The sequence below is a fragment of the Ambystoma mexicanum genome, chromosome 5p (assembly GCF_040938575.1).
Source record: "Ambystoma mexicanum isolate Mex_15411 chromosome 5p, UKY_AmexF1_1, whole genome shotgun sequence".
Taxonomy (NCBI): Eukaryota; Metazoa; Chordata; class Amphibia; order Caudata; family Ambystomatidae; genus Ambystoma; species Ambystoma mexicanum.
The window spans coordinates 969,053,508-969,075,984 of record NC_090930.1 but is presented as its reverse complement, the minus strand read 5'-3'; the positions used below and the strand labels follow the sequence as shown (position 1 = coordinate 969,075,984).

At 45.0% G+C, this 22,477-nt stretch overlaps 1 protein-coding gene across 1 annotated transcript in view; it reads left to right on the top strand.

Moving 5' to 3' along the window:
* ABCA13 (ATP binding cassette subfamily A member 13) overlaps positions 1 to 22,477 on the top strand; it is a 2,251,223-nt gene that overhangs the window by 80,063 nt on the left and 2,148,683 nt on the right. The window contains exons 4-5 of the mRNA XM_069613428.1: positions 2,840 to 3,002; positions 20,018 to 20,124. Of these exons, the coding sequence (XP_069469529.1) occupies positions 2,840 to 3,002; positions 20,018 to 20,124 (270 nt within the window). The remainder of the gene's footprint in view (positions 1 to 2,839; positions 3,003 to 20,017; positions 20,125 to 22,477) is intronic.

Sequence of the window (22,477 nt, the reverse complement as noted above, 5' to 3'; positions counted from 1 at the left end):
ATCTAAACTCTGCTTACTAGCATTCTTTAGCCTTGTTTCTTTAGAGCAGAGTGTTTAAAAATACAGTGACCCATTATCTGGGTAAAATGATCACATGACACCACTTCCTGTGATTTCACAGGAGTCAAATGTTATGTGATGTCTATTCTACTACCCTATGATTTTGGGGAAATACTGCCACGGTTCTTAATTTAGAATTAAGTGCCTTGGTTTTGCTGCAATCTTTCGCTCCCCAGATGCTTTGGACTACAACTCCCATCAGCCTTATCCAAACTGGTGAATGCTGAGGGATCACGGGAGTCGTAGTCCAAAGCATCTGGAGAGCCACAGGTTTCAGACCTTTGTGGCCATTTTCATGTGGCTATAAGACCTTGAATATGTAATCAACTTCCTAAAACCCTCTAGATCTTTCCTGTGACAATATTACTTCATGTCAAGAGAGATAATGAGAGACAGAACATAAATTAAAGTTGGTCCCAGATTATTTGTTATGTAAAATGTATTTTGTCTTTGGATGCTATTTTGACTATATACACCCACCCTATGAGAAATCTCTGTTTTTGCGGTTTATGATGGGGACCTTACCATTATCTTTTTGTACCAAATCCTGGGTCTCTGGCGGGCTTGGTAATTGCCCTCTCTGCAGGTCTGACATGAAAACTTCTATTAATTTTGTGTTCATTTGTAAGGAGCTAAAGACATTGAGATGTCAATATTTTAGACTGCTTTTGAGGTCAGCTGGTTTTCGGTCAATTACAGAAGCTTTGAGATACTGCTGAGGCACCACATAGTATTTGCATTTGCCCGATCTATCTTTAGGGTTTAGCGGTTTAGATCGAAAGGTCTGAAATCAATACCAACAATGGCAAGTAAGCATGTTTCGTTGTCTTGACTATGTAGAAAGGTGGTACAGCTGATTGATTTATGGGGTCTCTTGAGGCTGCGAGCTTGCGCTCCTCTGTGTATCGCATGCTGTAGTATAATGTTGTTTTATCCCATTTTAGCATTTTAAAATATGGATTCATTGAAAGCCAACTCCCTCAGGGTCACCCGCCTCTCCAAGCAAGGAGTGGTGGTAGATCTCTTTCTTCGGCTGGGCCCTCCCTCTTCAACAGTCTCCGTGAAACTTGATGAGAACCATCTCTGGTTCCGGAAGCACCTCAAAACCTTTCTTTTTCTCCTCCTGTCCCCTGCTGACCTCCTGGCTGAAACTGAAACTGCACCGGTTCCTGGTCACCCTCTGATCTCGGGCCCAGGTCCCTCCCCCGCCAGTCTCACACACCTGCACTGCCTGCCTGGCAACCCCCGCACTTGGGGACAGTTTCTGTATCCCTTCAGTCCCACTACCAGCACTTGACACCTGATTTCTGCACTTACCTTTGCACTTGCCACCTGCTGGCCGTTACTTTTACTTATTATTATTCTATTCCCATGTACTGCACTCTTTCTTCCCCCTCCCACCTGCACCTTCCCCTTCTCCCATCCCATGCACCTGCGCGATCTGAATGACACTTGGCCTAGTAGGATCGTTGTCTGTCCTCAGTGGAGTAACTTTGTTGAAAAAGTTGGGGGGGACAAACACCCCTGTCCCCCCCTAAAATTACACCCATGTCTATCCTCCCTTGCCTTGTCGCGCCTTGAAACACTTGTGTATAGGCGCGTTATAAATGCCATATCATATCAGTTGTGCTTCTCAGTTTTTTTATCATGTGTTTGTACCAGCTTTGTGTTTTTTTTCCGTTTGTAACTTCATGGTTTTATACCGAATAAAGTATTGACTGATTAGCCTATTGCCTCCAAGGAGGAGGTCTGTATGGCCCTTGTTAACCTCAATTAGTTACAAAGTCACCTAGGCGGATGGGGACGAAAATTGTACATTCAGCACCTCCCTTGAAGGTTTGCCACAGTACATATCCTGCAATTGGAAAATGCACTGGGTTAAAAAGGTATTCCCCCTTTCTATGGCATTAGAGCACTCTGCCTGCACCAACTGCCACAAACGCACACTAGTGGCTCACTTTCATCACATGTACGGCCAAAGAGATGCCTTTAATACGACTGGTGGCCAACACAAGTTTGCGTAATCATTAAAAACGTGAAAGCAGTGATCAGTCTGATAATAATCTGTATTGCCCTCTATCCAGTGCTAGATTGGATCCGGTGCTGGTCCAATACAGAAGCGTGCATCCACCAAGATGGATGCCCCAATGAAAGATGGAATCTTTTTGGAAATAGGTCTAGTAGCGTTTTGGGAGTTCCTTGCATCTCAGGCAAAGTTCACAACGGGAGATAAAGGAGAGGGTCTGAGGCCTGAGGCAGAAGCCTACTATATTCACGAAGTTATTGATCTGAGCTAATAACGGGGTGCAAAATGTCACCCTGAAATCACTTTATTCACTGGTACAATTATTTTATACGCATTGGTAAATGCTAGCGGTATACCCGTTTTTTCCTTTTTTCTTTCTTTAATGTGTGATGCAACCTATAAGGACAGGATACTCAGCTGTGCATGAGTTATCCGTGTTTTATGTATATAACATATTTTGATGGTGGAGAGCAACAGGGTTTAAAACAATGCTATAAATAAATGATCCTTTTGAAATGTTCTGCATCTCTTTGTTACAGACTGAAGCACCACTGAAGGTATGTCCGTGTTCAAAGCTAACAAATGATTTGATTAGGTAAAATGTCAGGATGATATTTCTTTCTGCCAGACTTTATTTACCAAAGGGAAATTAGTGACATTACCCGGCTTCTGTTTCCCTTGTAAAGATATTAAAGATTATCAAGGCTCTGGGTCTATGTAGCTAAATGTGTCCTTTGTTTCCCTCTGTTAAAGATCTGACAGGCGACGATGACTTCATTCAGCTTCGAAGTATTATCCTGGGAATCGTGGAGATGTTTTCTAACCAGTCCCTCTCGTTTTCCCCAAATGAAACACATGCACACTTACAAGGCGCCTTAGATGAATATTGGCAAGAAGGTCAACATAACAATCAAAGGTAAATGACATCTTGTTTTAGAATGTGTGTTAATGTGTGCCCCCCGCCCCCCAAAAACAAAAGCAAATCTGAATCATATACATTGTGCAGCTCTGCGTGATCTGAGTTGCTATGCAATTAGCAAACAGTTGTCAGGATTCAGGAGTTGCTCATCCAAAATCCATCAAAGCGACATTTGTGCAGTGAGAGGTGTTTGGGCTCATTGGCAAGTTACCATTCATTCACACAGGGGCGCACTGTCATTGCACAAACCCCCAATCGCCTTTCGCCTGCACCAGCCAAGTTCTTACCCTTTAGTTGTGCGCCAACCCATTCAAAAGCAGACACAAGCAGGCCACCTGAGCTGCAGCTTAACCATCACCTTTGCCCTTCAAGGCCAGTGCTTGCGAATCTGCCTCAGTGCCAATCGGACTACAGCCTGCCACCACCAGCACCAGCTGACCACCCTCCCCGCTTCTGTTAAGGCCTGAGGGGTAGAGGTGGGTCAAAGTTCAAACAAGACTACAGCAGCCGAGTGCATAATTGGCTCCTTCGTGTTGGTTTGGTGCTGATAACCAGGTGTGGGCGTATGTATTGCTGCCGAAGTGAAGTAAGTGAATTGCACCTCCAATTTTACTTTGTCAGAAGTGCAGGTTTTTTTCTCCTATTCCCCACTTTTGGCCTCGTTTCGTCTTTTTGGGCATTTCTGTTTGGGTGCCTGTGATTTCAGCCATTTGGGTCGCTGGGGAAGTAGCTGAAATGGCCAATGTTGCCCTGTGGGCGAAATTGGAAACTGGGCAGATTTCCCGGAGTGAACTTGACCGTTTGCCGGAGTGAAATCCGGCGACTTCGACCAGATGTACTTGTGATGTACTAATGTACAGCCCCCTACTGGAAAACAAACCATGCACGTTTGGCATAGCCTGCTGTGGGGTGAGATGCACAACTAGGCGATGCGTATAGAATAAATGATGTGCCTCCTGGAGTTGTCTAGTCTATTTGTTACATGTATATCAGGGGAATAGGGCCTCCACTCTTCTTCAAAATCAGAAGGCACATGCCAGAGTGTTGGCACAGGTTCTCCTGGATGCTGCGGGACACCATGTGGGTACCTCAGCTCGAGGCCTGATGGTGGGAATTGACACCTCCTGGCATGCGTGGCTCCATGCGACAAAGTTTTCGAAGGAGGTGCAAGATAAAGGTCTGGACCTTCCCTTCGATGGCAAGGAATTGTTCCATTCTTCTACAGATGATGAATTTACAAAGACCAAGGCGAGCACCAAAACTGCCAAATCTTTGTCGGTCCTGGCAAAGGTCCCACCTAAGATCCCTTATACACAGAGGTCAGGGTCTCAGTCTCGATCCTTCTCTGGCTTCAGGGGTTCCAGAACTGCCAGGCGCGCAGAACTGAACCTCTGGTTGGTGGCACCCATAGAAAACAGCAACCAGGTCAGTTTTTCTCTCGGCCTTCAGCCTCCTCTCCAGGGGCAGGTAGTCTCCCTGCCGAAAAGTCTGCAAAATTATATTTTTTGTCGGTCGCACGAGACTCCGGTGGGAGGACGAATCTCGTCTCATCTGGCGTGGCAGACCATCACCAAAGATCGATAGGTTTTGTCCATCAATCGGGCGGGCTTTTGCTTGCCCCTCCCCCACCCTTCAATCCTCCCTTCCAACAGATCGGGACACCCCCTCTCAGAGCCAAGGTTCAGAAGCTTCTAGACCTCAGGGCAGTGGAACCTGTTTCCCTCGGGGAGCAAGAGGAGGGCTTCTACTCGCGACTGTTCACAGTACCCAAACCCAACCAAGCTGGCCTGCGCAACATCCTTGACCTTTCACAGTTCAACCTTTCTCTTCCCAAATAGAAATTCAAGATGATCACACCCTGCCAAATAAAGTCCTGTCTTCGGAAGGGCAACTGGCTCAGTGTAGTGGCCATTCAGGACGCGTATATGCACATCCTGATATGGAGACCGCATCAAAAGTATTGAAAGTATCTGCGGTTCGCCCTGGGAGGGGAGCACTTCCAGTCCTGTGTGCTCCCATTTGGTCTCAGCTCGGCGCTGCGCGTCTTTACGAAGATGTCGGTCATTGCAGCTTTCCTTCGGCTACAGGGTGTTCATGTATATCCGTTCTTGGACGATTGGCTTCTACGCAGCCCTTGTCCACAAATGGCATTGAGCAATCTCTAGTCTCTCTTCCACCTTGGGCTTTCAGTGAACTGGCGGAAATCTTCCATGATGGTCTCCCAAGACCTGATCTTCCTGGGTTTTCGTTGGAACACAATCGACTCCAGGGTGTATTTGACGGCAGACAGGATTGTGGCTCTATTCTCCATGTGTCAACTCTTCATCCAGTCGGAGCACATGACGGCTTGGTGGTTCCAGAGACTTCTGGGCCTTGTGGCCTTGTGCATAGTTGCTCTTCCACGTCTCAAAATGAGGCATACGCAGCTAGTTCTTCGGAGCTCTTGGTGTCGGGCTTCGGAGTCGGATTACAAGATGATTCCGCTTCCATCCAGCATGATGGCAGACCTTCTAGGGTGGTCCTCGATCAACAATCTTAAAGTTGGGGGCCCCTTTTCAGGAGCCCTGCCCACAAGTGACGATTACCACAGACTCCTCCCTCCTGGGGTGGGGAGCAACTCTGGATCATCTCAAGGTTTCAATATATGGACCCCACAGGACCGGCAGTTTCATATAAATTATTTGGAGCTGCTGGCTCTTTTTCTGGCACTGAAAGCTTTCCAACCATCCATCATGAACTGGGTGGTCTGAGTCCGCATGGACAACTCAGTATCAATGTTTTATATCAACAAGCAGGGTGGTACCAAGTCACCACCTGTTCTGAACCTTGCCATTTAGGTTTGGGAATGGGCCATTCAGCACAGCATTTGGATACTGGCGGTACACATTCCGGGGCAACTGAATGTGGCTGCGGACTCACTCTGCCGGCAGACAGCAGCCAGCTGCGAGTGGGAACTGAACATGGAAGTCCTCTCCATCGTTTTGGGGCACTCTAGAAGTGGACCTTTTTGCAACTGCCACAAATGGGAAACCTCCTCTTTATGCATCCAGGAACGGCCTCGGGCTTCCTCTCTAGGGGATGCTCTCGAGATCCTGTGGCAGAACATGAAGGCATATGCCTTCCCGCCTCCTCCTCTGGTTCATCGGTCACTCTGCAAGCTCAGGAATGCATCGAATTGCACTCTCCTGTTTATAGCGCCTTGGTGGCTAGCCAGATTCTGGTTTACGGAACTTCAGCATCTGTCGATTTTTCCTCCAACCAGACTGCTGTTGATTCCCAAACTGCTTCACCAGTGCGATCAGCAGATATGGCAACCCTCCCCACAATCATTCAGCTTGGCGGCCTGGTGCCTGAATTCAAATCTCTAGCATAGTTTAACGTGTCTCCAAGCGGCTAGGAAGCCTTCTATGAGGTCTCAGTATAGGAGCAAGTGGCTCTGGTTTTGTCACTGGTGTTTAGCTAAGCAACTAGACCCCAGACACACTACGATTGACACTTGTCTTTCATTTATTTCTCATCTGGCTACTTTGGGGCATTCTTGTCTTTTCTTGTAGGACTTACTTGTCGGCTCTTGCTGCCTACCTGTCCACTGACACCTGTTCCTTTTCTTTGACGAACGCAGTCATTTAAAAGGCATTTCGCAGGTTTATTACATCTTTTTCCACCTGTACGCAATCCTCATCCAAAGTGGGATTTAAATGTGGTTCTGACCGCCTTATGCCATAAATCATTTGAACCCATGGCTACGACGGATCTAAAGTATCTTTCTTGGAAGGTTGCCTTTTTGATTGCAGTGACTTTGGCAAGGCGAGTAAGTGAGCTTCAAGCTTTATCTGTAGAACACCCGTTCCTTACCTTCCATAAGGATAAGGTTGTGCACCGCACTCATCCTTCTTTCCTTCCTAAAGTAGTGACTGATTTTCATTTGAATCAATCTATTTCATTAACTGTCTTTTTTCTAAGCCGCCGAGAGAGTATTACATAATTTAGATGTCAGACGAGCTCTGAAGTTCTATCTGGACAGAACTGAACTCGGGGGCTCCTCTCAACTCTCTTACGTTCGGAGACCCGAAAGTGAAACCTTCAAAGGCTACTGTCTCCCGATGGATTGCTTCCTGTATTTCAGAAGCATATACCATTCGGGGCCTTCAGCCTCCGAAGGGCATTCATGCCCATCTTGTACGTGGCAAAGCGGCTGCTGTTGCCTTCCAAAAATATGTTCCCTGGGAAACCATTGCCAAGTCAGCTACGTGAGCTTCCCCTTCAGCTTTTTGTAAGCATTACTGCTTGGATCTGAGCTCCAGGGCCGATGCTCAATTCGGCCAGGATGTTCTTAAAAACCTTTTTCAGTAGGGAAGTTCCATCCGCCCGTATTATCTGTGAGGAATGCTTTGGAATCTCCCACAAGTAAGGAGGAAAGGGGATGGGACGTAGGAGTATAACAAAGTTACTCACCGTAGTGACTACCTTATTTTTATCGAGTTAAACTGTGTTTACCGCGTTTGGCTCAAGACTGTGGCCAGGTCCAAAAATGGCAGCGCCACAAAGCCTTTTGTTCTGTCCCATGGCCATTTTGTCCCTTGCCTTCACCCAGGTAGAGTAACACAGGTTTTCCTTATTTGGGCATGCAGCCTACCACAAAAAACAATCTCTTTCACGGGCTTCTGCCTGTTACGTATGCATGCCCAGGAAGAGGGCTGGAACTGTCTAGTTCCAATTCACACTGCCAGTGCCAGGATTTCTGGAGTGCCTGAATGACTGACTGGTCCACGTCTGGGATGCCTGCAAGAGAGCAGATCTTCTATTGGAAGTCCTTGATTTTGGCGCAAAGCTATTCTGGGATAAGAGAAGGGTCTCTGCAGCCATTATAGGTCGATTAACTGTGTTCTCACCGAACTACAGAAGGAGCCAAGTCTCCTATACAAAGAAACAGACTCGTAATACTGCCGGAGATTCTTTTTCAAAGGTTTTGGCACCCTTTGCCCTCTGCTGTCCCGTCGGACCCCTGCTTTCTTCTTTGATCAACAAGGCCTGCCAACGTGCTTTGCCCCTTTGGATTAGTGGGAACAACTACTCTCGAAGCCCTCTGCTTACCCACCAAACGAGCCCCTTCGGAAGTGTTCCTGGGCCATCCAGTGAACTGTCCATCTCTATCTCAGGGAATTCTGCAGCTCCACCCCGATCTCGAGTGCAGACCCGAGCCATGGGACATTGCATGCTTGTGATCCTGTGCATTCACCTGCCAAATTTAGCAGGCCTAGCTCTTCTGGGTCCCGCATTAGGAGAATGCATAACAGTCTGCATCCCTGATTCCCGTGTCTTTACCGATTGATGATGGTCGCTAATGTTCCCCTGCTGTTCTGCTCTCCTGTCCCCTGAAGCCAGCTGCACCATCATTTTCTTCATACCTCCTTTGGAAGCTGAGCAAAGGCAACTGTCCCGTCACGGATGATCATTCTCCACTGCAGCCACTGAGAGCCGGAGCGCCATGAAACTGCTGGACTCGAACCTACTAGTGACCTCGACTAAACTGACGAAGTTTGGTCCGCACTGTGCCGAGGGTTAGTGAGTACTTTCATAACTTACCGGTGGCCCCTCTGGCACAGCCGATTGTTTTTACGCACGAGTATCCATTAAAGGTATTCGAACTTGTCTGGTTAGCCTGCGCTCCCTAGCTATTCCCACCACTTGAATATAGCTTTTCCCCAACGGAAGGGCCTACTCGAATAGTGGCAACTTATTATTCATCGCCTCGATACCCTTCCTGACTTGCTACAGCCCTGCAAAGAAGACCCGCTCTTTTGTTCATCTGCACGATCATGCGATTTTACGCACAACTGTACTAAGGCTCCCCTCTTCTTGGGGTTGGACACGAAAGTTAGGGAACAAGCTCTGAAGAATAACTTATTTCCATTTGTGTACAAAACTTCACCCCTTTCTTCACAGGTTGTGGTTTTAGCTTGTAACTGAATTGCACTAGGAAATGTAATGCGTGTATATATACTGTATAATTCAAGTACTTGTGTGATCATTGTTACTCACTGCTAAAGCTACTTGTGTCTATTTGGTCTGGCCGACAATAAATGTATAGATATTTTTCATATACACTTGTCTAAGAGGAATTTGTGGTTTGTTGCTTTGTGTGCTCATTGTGGGCTTCCGATCACTCACCCCTTCTGAGACTTAGTCTTGACCGCCTGCCAAGCTACCTAGATTGGTCTGGCTTGTCCAGAAGGTTCCCCTGTTTACTAAACTGATGGTGGCCTCCTAAACTTCTGCCCATCAGGTCAGATAGTAGAAATCCATCATAACAGTGTTGAATCACTGTCATAGTGCGATCAAAGTAGCAAAATCTTTGTTTATTGCAAATCATACCACTTCTGCAGCATGCTCCTCATGGGAACTGAGTTGCGAAGGAACTTTCTTCTCTTCCACCAGTAGAGAATATCTTCTCTTGCTCTCAAGCTCAATGTGACTCCATCAGTACTGTGAGAAACCAAAGGGTGTATCACCTGATAGTCTCCAGGGAATCTCTCTCTCAGGTCGCCAGGGCACGACCATCGCCTCTGGATCCAGACCCTGGTGGTGGATCTGTGCAGGAGGATCATCTGGGGAGTGGGGGTGAGACAGCCAGTGGTTAGGCACGTTATTCCTCCCTTTCCTGTACCCATGATCCCTCCAATTTGATAGGATTCTCCGGTGTCCCAACTCCTCCCGCTCCCACATAGACACTGCGTAGAGGAAGAGGGAGAGTAAAAATGCTCACTTGTACACGTCACATTGGGCATGTCCCGCTAATTGGGGTAGGCAAAATCAGGCACTTGACTCCAAGTACATACATCTGATACCAATTAGCTCTCCCAAAACGGACAAAAGGCGGAACATGGATACACACTCGGAGCAAGGTGGAACACGAGTAAGAGCAGAGCTTCCAGGACAAAGGCAAATCTTCTGGAGCAGAGCAACGGACTGAGGGATGAGCACCACTTGTGGACAACCCCGGGTGTTCCCCTTAGGAGGTTGTTGCCTCAAATAGGCAGCAAAAGTTACATTGAGAAGGCTGAGTCCCAAACAAGAAGGCTGCATAGTTTCAAGGATGCCAGTGACCCTCCCGGTCGAAGGGCAGAGTTGGGGAGGTGAGGCCAAGCCTGTGGTACTAACCTTGACTCATAAACTGGAAGACATTAAAGACAAGAAAGCAATGCACACTGCTGGTGAGTTGGCAAGCAACGTGCAAGACCGATGTGTGCTAAAGAAAGATTGGAGTGGCAACATTATATCGCAAAATGTGAAGGATGCACATGTCTGGACGAGACGCAAAGAAAGGCAGACCTGTGAATGAACCTTGAAGTAACGCTAGCTGTAATGTCGGCGATACTGAGTAACGCTGTGGTCCGGCGAAAGAAAGTAGCCTACTCAAGTCGCAGTGAAAGGTGAAAAATGTGTCATGGAACTGTAAAAGCAAAGTGATTTGAAATTGACCAAGAGGAAAGGGGAAAGTAAACTGTGAACATTGAACTTTGGTACATAATACAGTGAACTACCCAGACCAATAACAAAAGAGTGCAAGTTGAGCGCTGGAAAGTTGAAGTGGTCCTGCAGAGGTCTTTAGAAAAAGCCAAACACATTTGAAGGCCTTCAATGTCAGGAAAGGGACTGAGCCCGATTGAGGGAGACCAAAGGTGTAAAAGGTTAGGGCAAGGGAACCCCTGCAAGTGTTTTCTTATGAACGGTTTGCTTTAAAAAGGTCTGAAGGTGACAGATGTGAATTTGTGCTGTAAAAGGTCCGAGCCTGATTGAGGGAGACCGGCATGAACATTTTGGTGAAGTTTTGCTTTCAGAGGTCTGAGCCCGACAGAGGGGGACCACTGTGAACTGTTTGCTGAACTGTGTTTTGAAAATTGGCAAGCAAGACTTTAACGTGAAAGGCCAGGCGGGTCTTGATCCACGTACTGAACTGCCTTAGCGTTACGAGCCTGAGCCAGTGTCTTCTCGCCTACAGATACCGCCTTACCCCGTGCTGTCCAACGTGGGGAGGGGAGCTGACTCGGCCATTTTTATTCTAATATTTGAACACTAACTTTCCTTTGCATACATATTCTCCTTTTCACACTTATGTACAAGAGATAGCGCAGGCATTATGTTTGTTAGTATAGGCCCTTTTTATTTCACAGACTCAACTAGGACTGTTTTATTTATTATTTGATGGTTGCGACGGCTCCCATCTTAGCTATAGGGCAAAGTAGGAGTTTCACCAACCCCATTGAAACTTCAGTAAAGGTTTTACAAATTGCACCTTTTGTGTCTGTGTCATATTTCCGATACTATGCCCCCATAACAATACCCACTTTACTGAGAAGATCTGTAAGATCTGACAATCTATTTCTAATGATAGTTTGAATTAAGACTCTACGCAAGTGGCGTCACCTTCTATCTTGATTAGCTCAGAGAAGTCATTTCAATTTGAATTCTTCACTGATGAAGTGGTTCTGACTGCCATTAATCAGCTCAGATCAGCTTCTCCTATGGACCCTGTCCCACTTCACGTTCTTCAGGCCCTTCCCCAGAAAGTTGTACCCCTGTTTACTGCTGTCCTCTATTCTTTATCTTCTGGGTTGATTCCTGTTCTCCTGAAACACTACTTGGTTGCTCCACGCTCTATTATCACTATTACCAGTTCTCAGGAAGCTTATGGAAGTAATCATAACCCTGCAATTCTCTTACTTTCTTGAAGCCAATAATTGTTTACACACCCTATTCCATTCTGGTTTCAGTCCTCTTTTGGGTACGAAGTCTATCATGATCTTGCTATTGGACGATCTTGCGATGCTTTGGGACTGGGGGAGGTTGGGTGTGTTGATCCTGCTTGACCTCTCGTGGCCTTTGATACAGTTGATCCGCTGGCATGGTTTTCATAATTTTTTACAGACAATATGCAAACTGTTTCCCTTCCTTCTTGTTGGCCCGCCTCCACTACGCGCTCAAGTGGTGTTCTGCAGGGCTCTTCTTTGTATCTGCGTTCTTTGGATGATCACATTTCTGAACAGGCGGTGCGCTCTTGCACCTATGGCGATGACAAACAGCTAGTGTTTCGTCTTGACTCACCTAAAGCTGACAGTGTGTCCATCTGCAATTGGGGACTGGATGGCAAACAATTGGCTGAAATTAAAAGGGCGAGAAAACAGATGTCCTGGTGGTCGGCCCCCCTAATGCGAATACCTTCTGGCCCTAGCAATTCAGTAACATGCCTGGGTGTGAAACTTTTTTGTCTGGCTCGAGAGAAGCTCAGATTTCTTCAGTGTGCAATGCCTTCTTTATTAAACTGAAAGTCTTCCGGAAAACTCTCCCACTCCTTCCCACTGAATGACGGACAAAGGGGCTTAAATTGTCCATTATGGGATTGTTCAATTAATGTAACGGAATATACCATGGTCACCCGCCTTATCAGCTTCAGCTTCTTCAAATCCTCCAAAATCCAGCAGCTCGTTTGGCTCTAGACGCACCTCGACTCTCTCTCTCCCAGCCTATGTTCCTCAGCTGTCAATGAGTGCCCTATATCCCAGGTCTGGGCCTGGGCTTTATCCATCTGTTGTAAGCCTTCCCCTGCGCCACCTCATCTTGCGCATTATTTATTTAGCTTCCTTTCTCTTGGTTCCCCTTGCCGCCATAGAACCTTGCAGCCCCTATCCCAGTCCCTCCTTCTGCACTCCTCCCTATCTTGCACCTTGAACACCTTTTGCTGTATAGGTGCATTATAAATACCCAATACATAAATACCCACCCACCGTGTCCCCTGATGGCGTCTGTGCTACTGCACGTGACTGGAACTCTCCCCTTTTCTGTACCTCCCCCTGGGCAGCGATCCGTGTTTGCCTAGGTTTGCCTGCAACGCTTAACGAAGACAACCTACAGCAACAGAAAAGGTAGGTGTGGTGCGGGCGAGGGGTTGCACCAATTCCTGTACTCCAGTAAAACCCCACCACTCTTATTAACTACTATCATATACTAACCTGCATTTAGCCTTATTGTGTAAACTAGCTGTATTCTGAATCTGGACTTTTTGCATGGGTTGGCCTCTTGTTGGCACTTAGCCTAGTTCAGGTTAACCAGGTTTTGCATTGTCCTCTCTCGCATGGGGTTTGGAGACGTCTTTATGGGATGGGTGCGATTGCTGTATACATCGCCAGCTGCGGAGGTTAGGGTAATGGGGTTTTACTTCCCCGGCTTTTCCTATGGAGAGGGGTATGAGGCAGTGCTGTCTTCTGTCCCCTCTTCTATTCACGCTAGCGATGGAGCCTCTGGCCATCCGCCTGAGAATGGACCACACCTGGTCAGGCTTTTGTTGGACGCATTTGGGGGGGGTGGGGCATACTGAAGCCAGCATTTCCATGCTGGCTTCAGTATGCCCATATAAGAACATACTCATTTTCAGTTTGAAATGTTTTTATAGTATCATTAATGGCACTACGCACAAAACTGGCTCTGCCAATATATGCCAGTATCCTATGAAAGAAAATAGTCCTGTTGGTTTGGCCATTAAAAGTGACATGTCACGATAAGAAAACATGTCTAAACTGGTTCCAATGTAAGCCAGTCTAGACCCATAAGAACACTTATCCTTGCTTAATCATAGATGCTCGGTTAATAAAATGTCATGGTACAGTAAGAAATATACAGGCCACTACACCAAAACGTCAGTCTAGCGAGGTACTACTAATCATGCTTGCTTTATCAAAGATGCTCAGTAAGAAATGTCATGCCACAGAAAGCAATGGCTAGACTGGCTGTTACAAAATGCCAGTGTAGCCAAGCAATGACACACATGAACTTGGCGTTGCCCGAAAATACCAGTAAAACATGCAAAGTCAATAAAGGATGTGTCAAAATGTTCTAGTGATTCCCCAGTCTCCCAGAGCCTTACACACGCACACACGCCCAGACACTCAGGCATCTGCTTTCCCCCACCCATACATCTCCCCTCACATTCATTCACACTGCATTCACCACACGGGCATGCACCCACCCACCCAGAACATTCACATACACAATCGCATTCATACCCATTCACCCACCAGTCACTCACCCATATACCTTCTCTCACATACTCACACTGGCATCCACCCCCCCAGAACATTTACACACACACACTCCCATTCCTACTCACTCACCCATAAACCTCTCATGTCCAATTGCACTGCATTCTCCACACCGGAATGTACCCATCCTCCCAGAAAATTCAAACACACAATCACATTCATACTCATTCACCCACCAGTCACTCACTGAAACCCTTTTTCTTACATCCACTCTCACCGCATTATCTACACAGGCACACACACACCCACCCACCCAGAACATTAAAAAACACATTATCACATTTCTCCTCATTCACTCACCACTCACTGACCAATAGCATATAAATGCATTTGACACACACTTCACATATGCAAAATACGCATCACATGTAGCCTTTGTACCTGTTTTATACAGCTTCGGTCCATCACTCCAGCCCACCCTCTGCTCCTCTGTGCTGCTCACAAACAGGAACCAGGAAGCTGGGAGATCTTCCTGGTTCCATTATATGAGCGGCATGGAAGCCACAGGAAAAGGGGTTGAAGCTGTATGTGACATGTGACACGTGCCACATGTCACAGTCAGCTCAACCCCCTACTCGCGCTGCAAGCCCCGGTCCAGTCTTCACTCTGAGTAAGGACTGGACTGCAGCCCCCCGACCTGGTGTGGCAGGGACCCCTGCGCTGTGGGAGCTGCTGAAGACCCTGCTACACCAATGCCCAGGGCAGGGATCCCCAGCGTGTAGCTCGGGAGCAACATGCTGCTCGCGGTGCCCTAAAATGGTGCTCGCCAGTTGCTCTGGGCCATGGTGTGGAGGCCTAGATGGGGGTGCTGAAGGTATGAGACCTCAGTAGCAGTATAGGCAGGACAGAGTCCTGGATTGTGCGACGATAAGGGGAAATTAGCATCCTGCGGTTCCAGTGTGTTTATTTTTGTAGATGCAAGATATTCTTTCTTTAATTATTATTAAGCATTTAGTTTATTTCAAACTGTTGCTTCAGAAAGATCAACTCAAGGATTTTTACCAGTATGCAGATAAGATTCACATCAGCCCCCCGCCCCGCCGAATAAAGCATCCCACCATGCTTCTGCATCTGTCCTGAAATGTTTACTCATTCGTTCGTACACTAAGAGCGTTCTCTGAGTTCTCAATTCTGGGAAAAAATGAATCAGATGGTTCAAGGTTTCAGCTTAATCATCCTCCAAGGGCCCTAGAGCATGACTTTAGTATGAAGTATGTTTAGTCGAAATCTGAGAAATAGGTCCCTGTAGCTTACATTCAGAAACCTTCTCAGGTATGGCGGAGTGAAATTAGGTAGCCCAGAGAGGGACTTTGATTGCATATGTACCTTAGGGTTTGGTCTTTGTTTTTCACTCCAGTCTACAGCCCATAGCGTCTTTTCACCAATAATGTGTTTTTACACAAAAGTCGAATGACAAACCAAGCTCAGACAACGTTCATTACATCGTTCCAGCCACATGTTCAATGGCCAATCAAACTGCAAGATTTGAGTTTGTTGCCACCATTGAAATTATTTTTCAGTACATGTTGTTGCTTATTATAGCACTGTCATTGTTAAAACCCTGTCAGATACGTTGTCCAGCTGACAAATGTATTAATGAGCAAAATAAATGAATCATGTTCCCATTTTTGTGTCGTGGAGAAAATGGCCATGTTCTGTTCCTTTTGTACAGCTAGTAGGAGCATAATGGACAAATAAGTGGCATGCATACCATACTTTCCTTTATTAAATCATTTGCAAGCCCTGCTTTTTGTACAAGTGAGGTTTGCGTTTGATGCCACAATGCACTATAGTTATCTGAAATATCACATTTAGTATCACCTATGTTTATTATCACATAGTGTCCTAGTGGGAAAATTGTCACCGTTTAATACTCTGTCCATTTGGCATGTGGATAATAGGCAGATAAGGCAAATGCATGCCACGATTTTCATAATTAATTTGCCCTATATTAAAATCCAATTAAGTTACTGTTAATATGTATAAATTAACAAGACAATCCAAAAACCTAGTTAACACCACCACACACTTCGATGAAGTAGTCGTCAAATGCTCAAAGTTTTGGCCTAAGTTTGCAACCAGGTTTTGTGTAAAACTCCTCTTGGACAGAGAAAAGCCGTCCCAAAGCCTTCAGAAAAATATTATTTTCATTCCTAACCACCCATAACCTAACAGGCCCCGGGTGCTTTAAAATACTCTATTTGCCATTACATGCCAACATAATTCTTAGGAGGGATTTCCAAAGCCCCAGTGAAGTGATCTGCGGAACCTGCCACGTAATGGACAGTATTACCCAATCGATATTTAATTAATCTTTTTTCTCCATTAAGTTAGCAACATTTAAAAACATACATCATATTTTATACAATTCACATAGAACAAGCCCAAAATAAAAAAGCAGTTTTAACATATTCAAACAAGCTATATAAAAACATGACCCTTACAATAAATTAGATAAAACATAGCTTCAAGTCATGTCCATGCTTATGCCAAACACTGAAACAATGACAATTTAACAGAAATTGAACCAAATCTTTATCGATTCCCATTGTGCAGGCACACTTTGTGCTTCCTCATGCACACCTTCTTCGTTTATTGAGGGTTGGGTAAATTTAAACGTTCCTTTAGCATTGGCCTCCTGCATTCTGGGGATCTTATTTCACAGATTTCTCCTTGCCGTCTAATATGTATACGTAAGTCTGCATGTAAAGCTAAAGAGGGCAGCTTATGTATATTTTGGACTTGTACCTTTCTCCCAATTGGACAAGCTCTTGCTTTAAGAGCTATTTTGAGTTGACTTAATGTGCCAAATTCTGTTATATCCCACCCCCTATGCAAATGGATGGTGCCTTACAATCCCCCGTACCCCAAGAATTCTTCTTTACCAAGGGAGGCTGCAATCACTCTTACACTAAAATGAACCTTATGATTTTCAGAAAATCCTAGATGTGCTTTAAAAAAAGAAGTTTAAAATCTTAAGTTGGCCAACACCTTCAAACTGAATACCCCTAATTAAGCTCATAAGGCGCTATCAGGTGTCCCTGCAGCTAGACCTGCTATTTGGCACAGGAATTTGTGTTGCGACCCCTCCAGAACATGGCAATTTTATCTACTCCAGATTTCGCTGACATAAAAAAATCATGGAATATACCTTTGCCTTATATAACTCCACACATTTGTCCTATCTAATAATAATAATAATTTTGCATTTATATAGCACTACGAACCCTCAAGTATCTGAGCGCTGCTTATTATTACCCACGGTGTGTGGTGCTCATTTATCGACCTCGGAAGGATGAAAGGCTGAGTTTGGCCATGCCGGGATTCGAAGCTGCGTTAGCAGGCTCTGCACCGATGTCAAAGCAAGCGCTGTACTCGCTGTGCCACTTGACCGGCTAATCTGAATGCAGCAGACTTGAAATAACATTTTTAAAAGCCTTTTAAAACTTAATGATGCCCTTTCCTCCATCTTCTTAAAATGATTGACCCAAGCACCGCTCTTTGAGAAGAGTAGGCTTAAATAAATGTGAGACCACCTCATCTCTACATTCATTTAAAAAACAGCTACTAAGTTTAACCCTTTTTCCCGAACAACATAATTTGTTCATATTTAATTTAAAACTATAGCTCCCAAAATAGTAATTTGTGTAAAGCAGGCCCTGTTGCAGACCTGCCGGCATTAAGTCCAAAATGGCGAGGTCATCAGCATAAAGAAGCATGCTATAAAATGTATCCTTCAGAGAGGGTGGGTTAACTTTTGTAGGAGACGTACTAGAGTCAAAGTTCGAAAGGAATAAATTGGGGCCAACTGACATCGCTGCTTTTCACCTTAATTGGTGGGTGACAAACAATGTATAAATCCCCCATCGTGCATATGGGACAGATGTCTGCTTGTCACATTCAGATAATATTTAATCAACTAGGGACCCAATAAAATGCAAATTATGCCACAAGACGTTACCATCAATCAAATCAAATGGTTTCTTCAAATCTGAAAAAACCACAAATAATCTCCCTCCCTTAACCGTAACCATATTTATCCATGATGGTTCTTGGAGGGTAGCCGTGGTCCACTCTACTAAGCCCGCCCCCACACCTGCTTTGGATGGCTTCAAAATATGGTTACTTTGAGCCTACTCTTCCAGTCTGAGCAAAAAACATGTGAAAAATATCTCACTGCCAATGTCGAGTAAGGACATTGGCCTATAAACTTGGGGGGGGCTGATGGTCCAAGTACTACTTGTTCAAGGAGATGGCATAATGCCTGTCTTGACAATTGCATTAAACAATTTGATGTAATTCGAAAAAGATCCTATTATTTCTCAATACATAATTTTTTTTGTCTTTAAGCTGTTTTTAAATGCCCGTTTGAAACTACAGATCTGGCCAGCCATGTACACATCACTTATTAAATCATGATTCCAATTCCTATTCGAGATTCTACATCAAACCATGGGGCATCCCTTTCTATAAACTCGACCTCCTGAACTGGGGAACACGATTTGCCAATGGCTCAGTCCTGGATAGCTTCAACCAAAAAACAAACCGGCACTTTCCTTTGTGGCTTCTGAACTGTTTAACAGTTTTAAGAGAATATCTTAATTTCTTGTGAATTGGTAGTTCTTTCCAATGCCTCCTTATCAAGCTTACGCATCGCCAACCAGCCTCTCCGGCTGTCAGACATCATCTTGGTGCCTACCCCATGCTATTGGAAAATTCACTCAAGTGGATAGTGATCACTCCCTGTTCAATCAGAAATACAAAATTTCCAACATTCCTGAATAAAAAACAATCCACAATACAGTAATCAATGGCCGAGAAACAGTATTACTGGTCTTGTAGGCTTAGGAATACACCATTTTCCACTAAAGATCCCAGAAAATCCCTGGGCAAAATTCCAAAGTACACCTGAAAATCAACCTTCCATTTATGACCAGTTTTATTGTCCGAACATTAGCACTACATTTCTTAAAAATATTTAGTTCGAGAAACTGAAGCCACTGGTAAAATGTATTTAGCACTACAATATTTTTGAACAACTTGACTGGTCCCATCTGTCTAAAAAGGTTCTACTGGGCGCTCAAGTTCCTTAACATTTCCTGTAAGCAACTACTTATTGTCAAATGAAGCTAAAGGCCTTGCAGATTAACTTTACTAGTATTGCACGTGGTCTAGATCACTGTTGTACTGCAAATTAAGATGTCCTATTAGCAGTCTTAAAAGTTTTCTACATTGCTAATTTGTGTTGCAATCATTTTTACGCCAACTGAGTGCTGATATGTTCTGTCGAACAGTGGACGTTGCTCACCATTTCATTTGATATCCACGTTTTGCTCATTGTGCACAAAAGGTTGGGGTCCCCTGGCCGAGGGGCTTCTATGAAAAATAAATATATATTTTTTTTAAATACTGGGGGTAGCAATGGAGACCACAGGGGCCGTGGCTGCAACTCCTATAAGCCCCCAAATGACATCCCTGCTGATGGTATCCCGACAGTGACATCAGTGATTCACCTGGGAAACTGCCCAGATGAGGTCTGATGCTACTCTGGATGAGCAGAACCGAGTTGCGGATTGGAAGCCCATTAGTAAACTGCAACATATAGTTGGGTTGTCGGTTGCAATGTTGACATGAAATGCGTCTATAGGGTGTTTCATTTGATTTATTAGCGGAGACCAGTTAAGCCACAACCACATACATATATCTAGAAGACCACCACTCAGGTTGACGTTTTATTTCGGATGGGATACACATACAAAAGTCATTATTCGCGTGGCCATAACCTAATCCATGCTTTGGTCGTTACTGCCATGTGTCGTTTAAACAAAATAATTTAGGGTGCACAATGTAAGGTCATTTAGATGTGGGGCTTGCCATCGATCTATTAGGTATTGCTGATATATGTACCTGTTTTAGTTTTTTAGATCTGTGCCAGTATCTGAAGTCAAGTGTGGACCCTGTGCACGCGAAGCTGCTGCAGAAGATGCAGAGCACGGCTCTGAGTATCACGAGCCTCCTGGCAGGTTGGTAACAAATGGATGGTTTCAGTATCGTATTCACAGCGCCGTTTATTACCAGGCAGAATGTAGAAGTGCAGCTGTACCATAACGCTCTCTTCCCCCTTCCCCTCGCCTGGCCTCCCTCTCTCTCACACGCGCTCTCTGTCTCTCCTTCTCGTTCTCTCGCTCTGTTTTTCTCAGTCTTACTCTTAGGGCCTAAGTCATGCAACGTTGTTTAACACGGTGCAAAGTGACTTTGCATGCCAACAAAACACGTTGAACCGGGCCTAATGCAGAGCGGTGCAAAGTGACTTTGTGTGTCAACAAAACACAGGGAACCGGGCCTAATTCACAGAGCGGTGCAAAGTTTATTTTTGCAGAGCAAAGTCACTTTGCACTGCAAAAGTACTGTTCGCACAACGTTGAACGTTCCATGAACTAGGCTCCAAGTCTGCGCTATTTATTGCTTTTCAGGGATTTAGGCCCATTTAGCGTGGTGCAAAGTGTACTTTTGCAGTGCAAAGTGACATTGCACCGCAAAAATACACTTTGCACCGCTCTGTGATTTAGTCCCGATTCAACTTATTTGTTGGCCGCACAAAGTCACTTTGCACCGCGCCAAACATTCCATGAATTAGGCCTTTAGTCTCTGTCTCTCTCTGAGTGAGTCAGAGTCACATTGCCAGTTGTGCATTTGCTGGAGCCACCCCATTCTTTGCTGGCAAATTCATGACCAGAAAGAAAACAACTGTATCTTGAGATGGAAGAGGGCTTAGTTTTCTACAATAGCAGCTAGTAAAAATAAGGATATCATCAAATTGTACTAAAGTTGTTAATTGGATCTTTTGAAAAAAGTTTCAAAGTTAATTTATAATTATTACCTTCAGTGTGTTTTTAAGTCATAGAAATGTCACTTTTGTCATACTAATCAAAGCACATATAGAATAACCATATGCATTATTATCTGATGGGAGGTTATCATTCCAAGATGGTTAGTCTGTTGCAAGACTATTGTACTCTTTCGAATTAACCTTAGGAGACAGGGAAAGCAGACAAATAGCACCAACGATGGCTCCTAGCTGTTTTGCGGAAAGTCAAACATTTTGAGAACTTTATAATTATGACAGATCTTCATATTTGACAAATTTGTGATGAAATAGTTATGGGATTCATTCACGAAGTTCATAATACACACTGGGATTGCTGCTCTTTTCATTTTTCAGAACACTCACCCTAACATTAAAACACTTGTAACATTGAACCATATCTATGGGTCCGGAAGCGCCACAAGACCTTCCTCTTTCCTTCTGCCTTCTCTCTTCCTCTCTCTTGCTGACCTGTTCTGTCTTGGCATTGTGCACCTGGTCACCCTCTTACTTTTGTCCGAGTTACCTGCTCACTCTGGCAGTCTCTTGCACTGTGGTCTGTATCTGTAACCCTACAGCCCCCCCACCTGTTTTTCTTCACTTATCTGGCACATCCTGTCTGCTCCCCTATAACTAGCACTTGCCACTTGCTGACTGCACTACCTCTGTTTGTTGCTCTTATTTATTCATTTATTGTTTTATTTATTTTCTCCTTGCTCAGTACGCCCCCTCCACCCCCCTAAACGCCCTCCCATGCACTTTTCCCCTTCTTCCTCTCCCTTGCACTTGCACGTTCTCAATGTCACTGGGCCTAGCAAGATCGTTGTTTTTGTTCTACCTTGTTCCCTCCCTTGCCTTGTCGCTCTCTGAAACACTTGTGTGCGACCGCAATACAAATAAAATATCAATATATAATGATTTGGACATCTTCAAGACTTGAATGTGAAGACAGTATATCTACAAAACAAGAGGTGATGGCTGGAAGGTTTGAATTAAGATTAAGCTCTGGCATTGCTACGGGTAACCTTCCAGACCACTGTTCTTCGCCTGCCAAGCCTTTATAAAAGGGGAAAAACCATGTGCAAATCAGGCTTGGTCCCACCCCAAAAGGGGCAGGCCAGCCCGAACTGGTGGAGCACATCCCTTCTACACGAGACCACAAGCATTTTGACCTTGTTGGGCCGCATCAGTGAGGAGTAGCTTGGGTTTCCAGGCCAGAGCAATGCCGGAGGTTAAGATTAATGATAAACCTTCCAGCCATCACCTCTTTTGTTTTGCTGTCGTATATCTGCAACATCAGTCCCTCCATCGGGCTCCAAGGGCCATCGCCATGTAGAACTTTAGACGGTCTCAGAATTACGATGTTTCTGCACATACCCAGTTCCCAATGTATAGACATGCTAAGAGAATTATATTTATATAAAGTTTCAATAAAATGCCTTCTGATTCTTATACCATGCTTAGCTTTATCAATAGTTGATTTTCCAACATCCACTGTTTATTTTAGGATT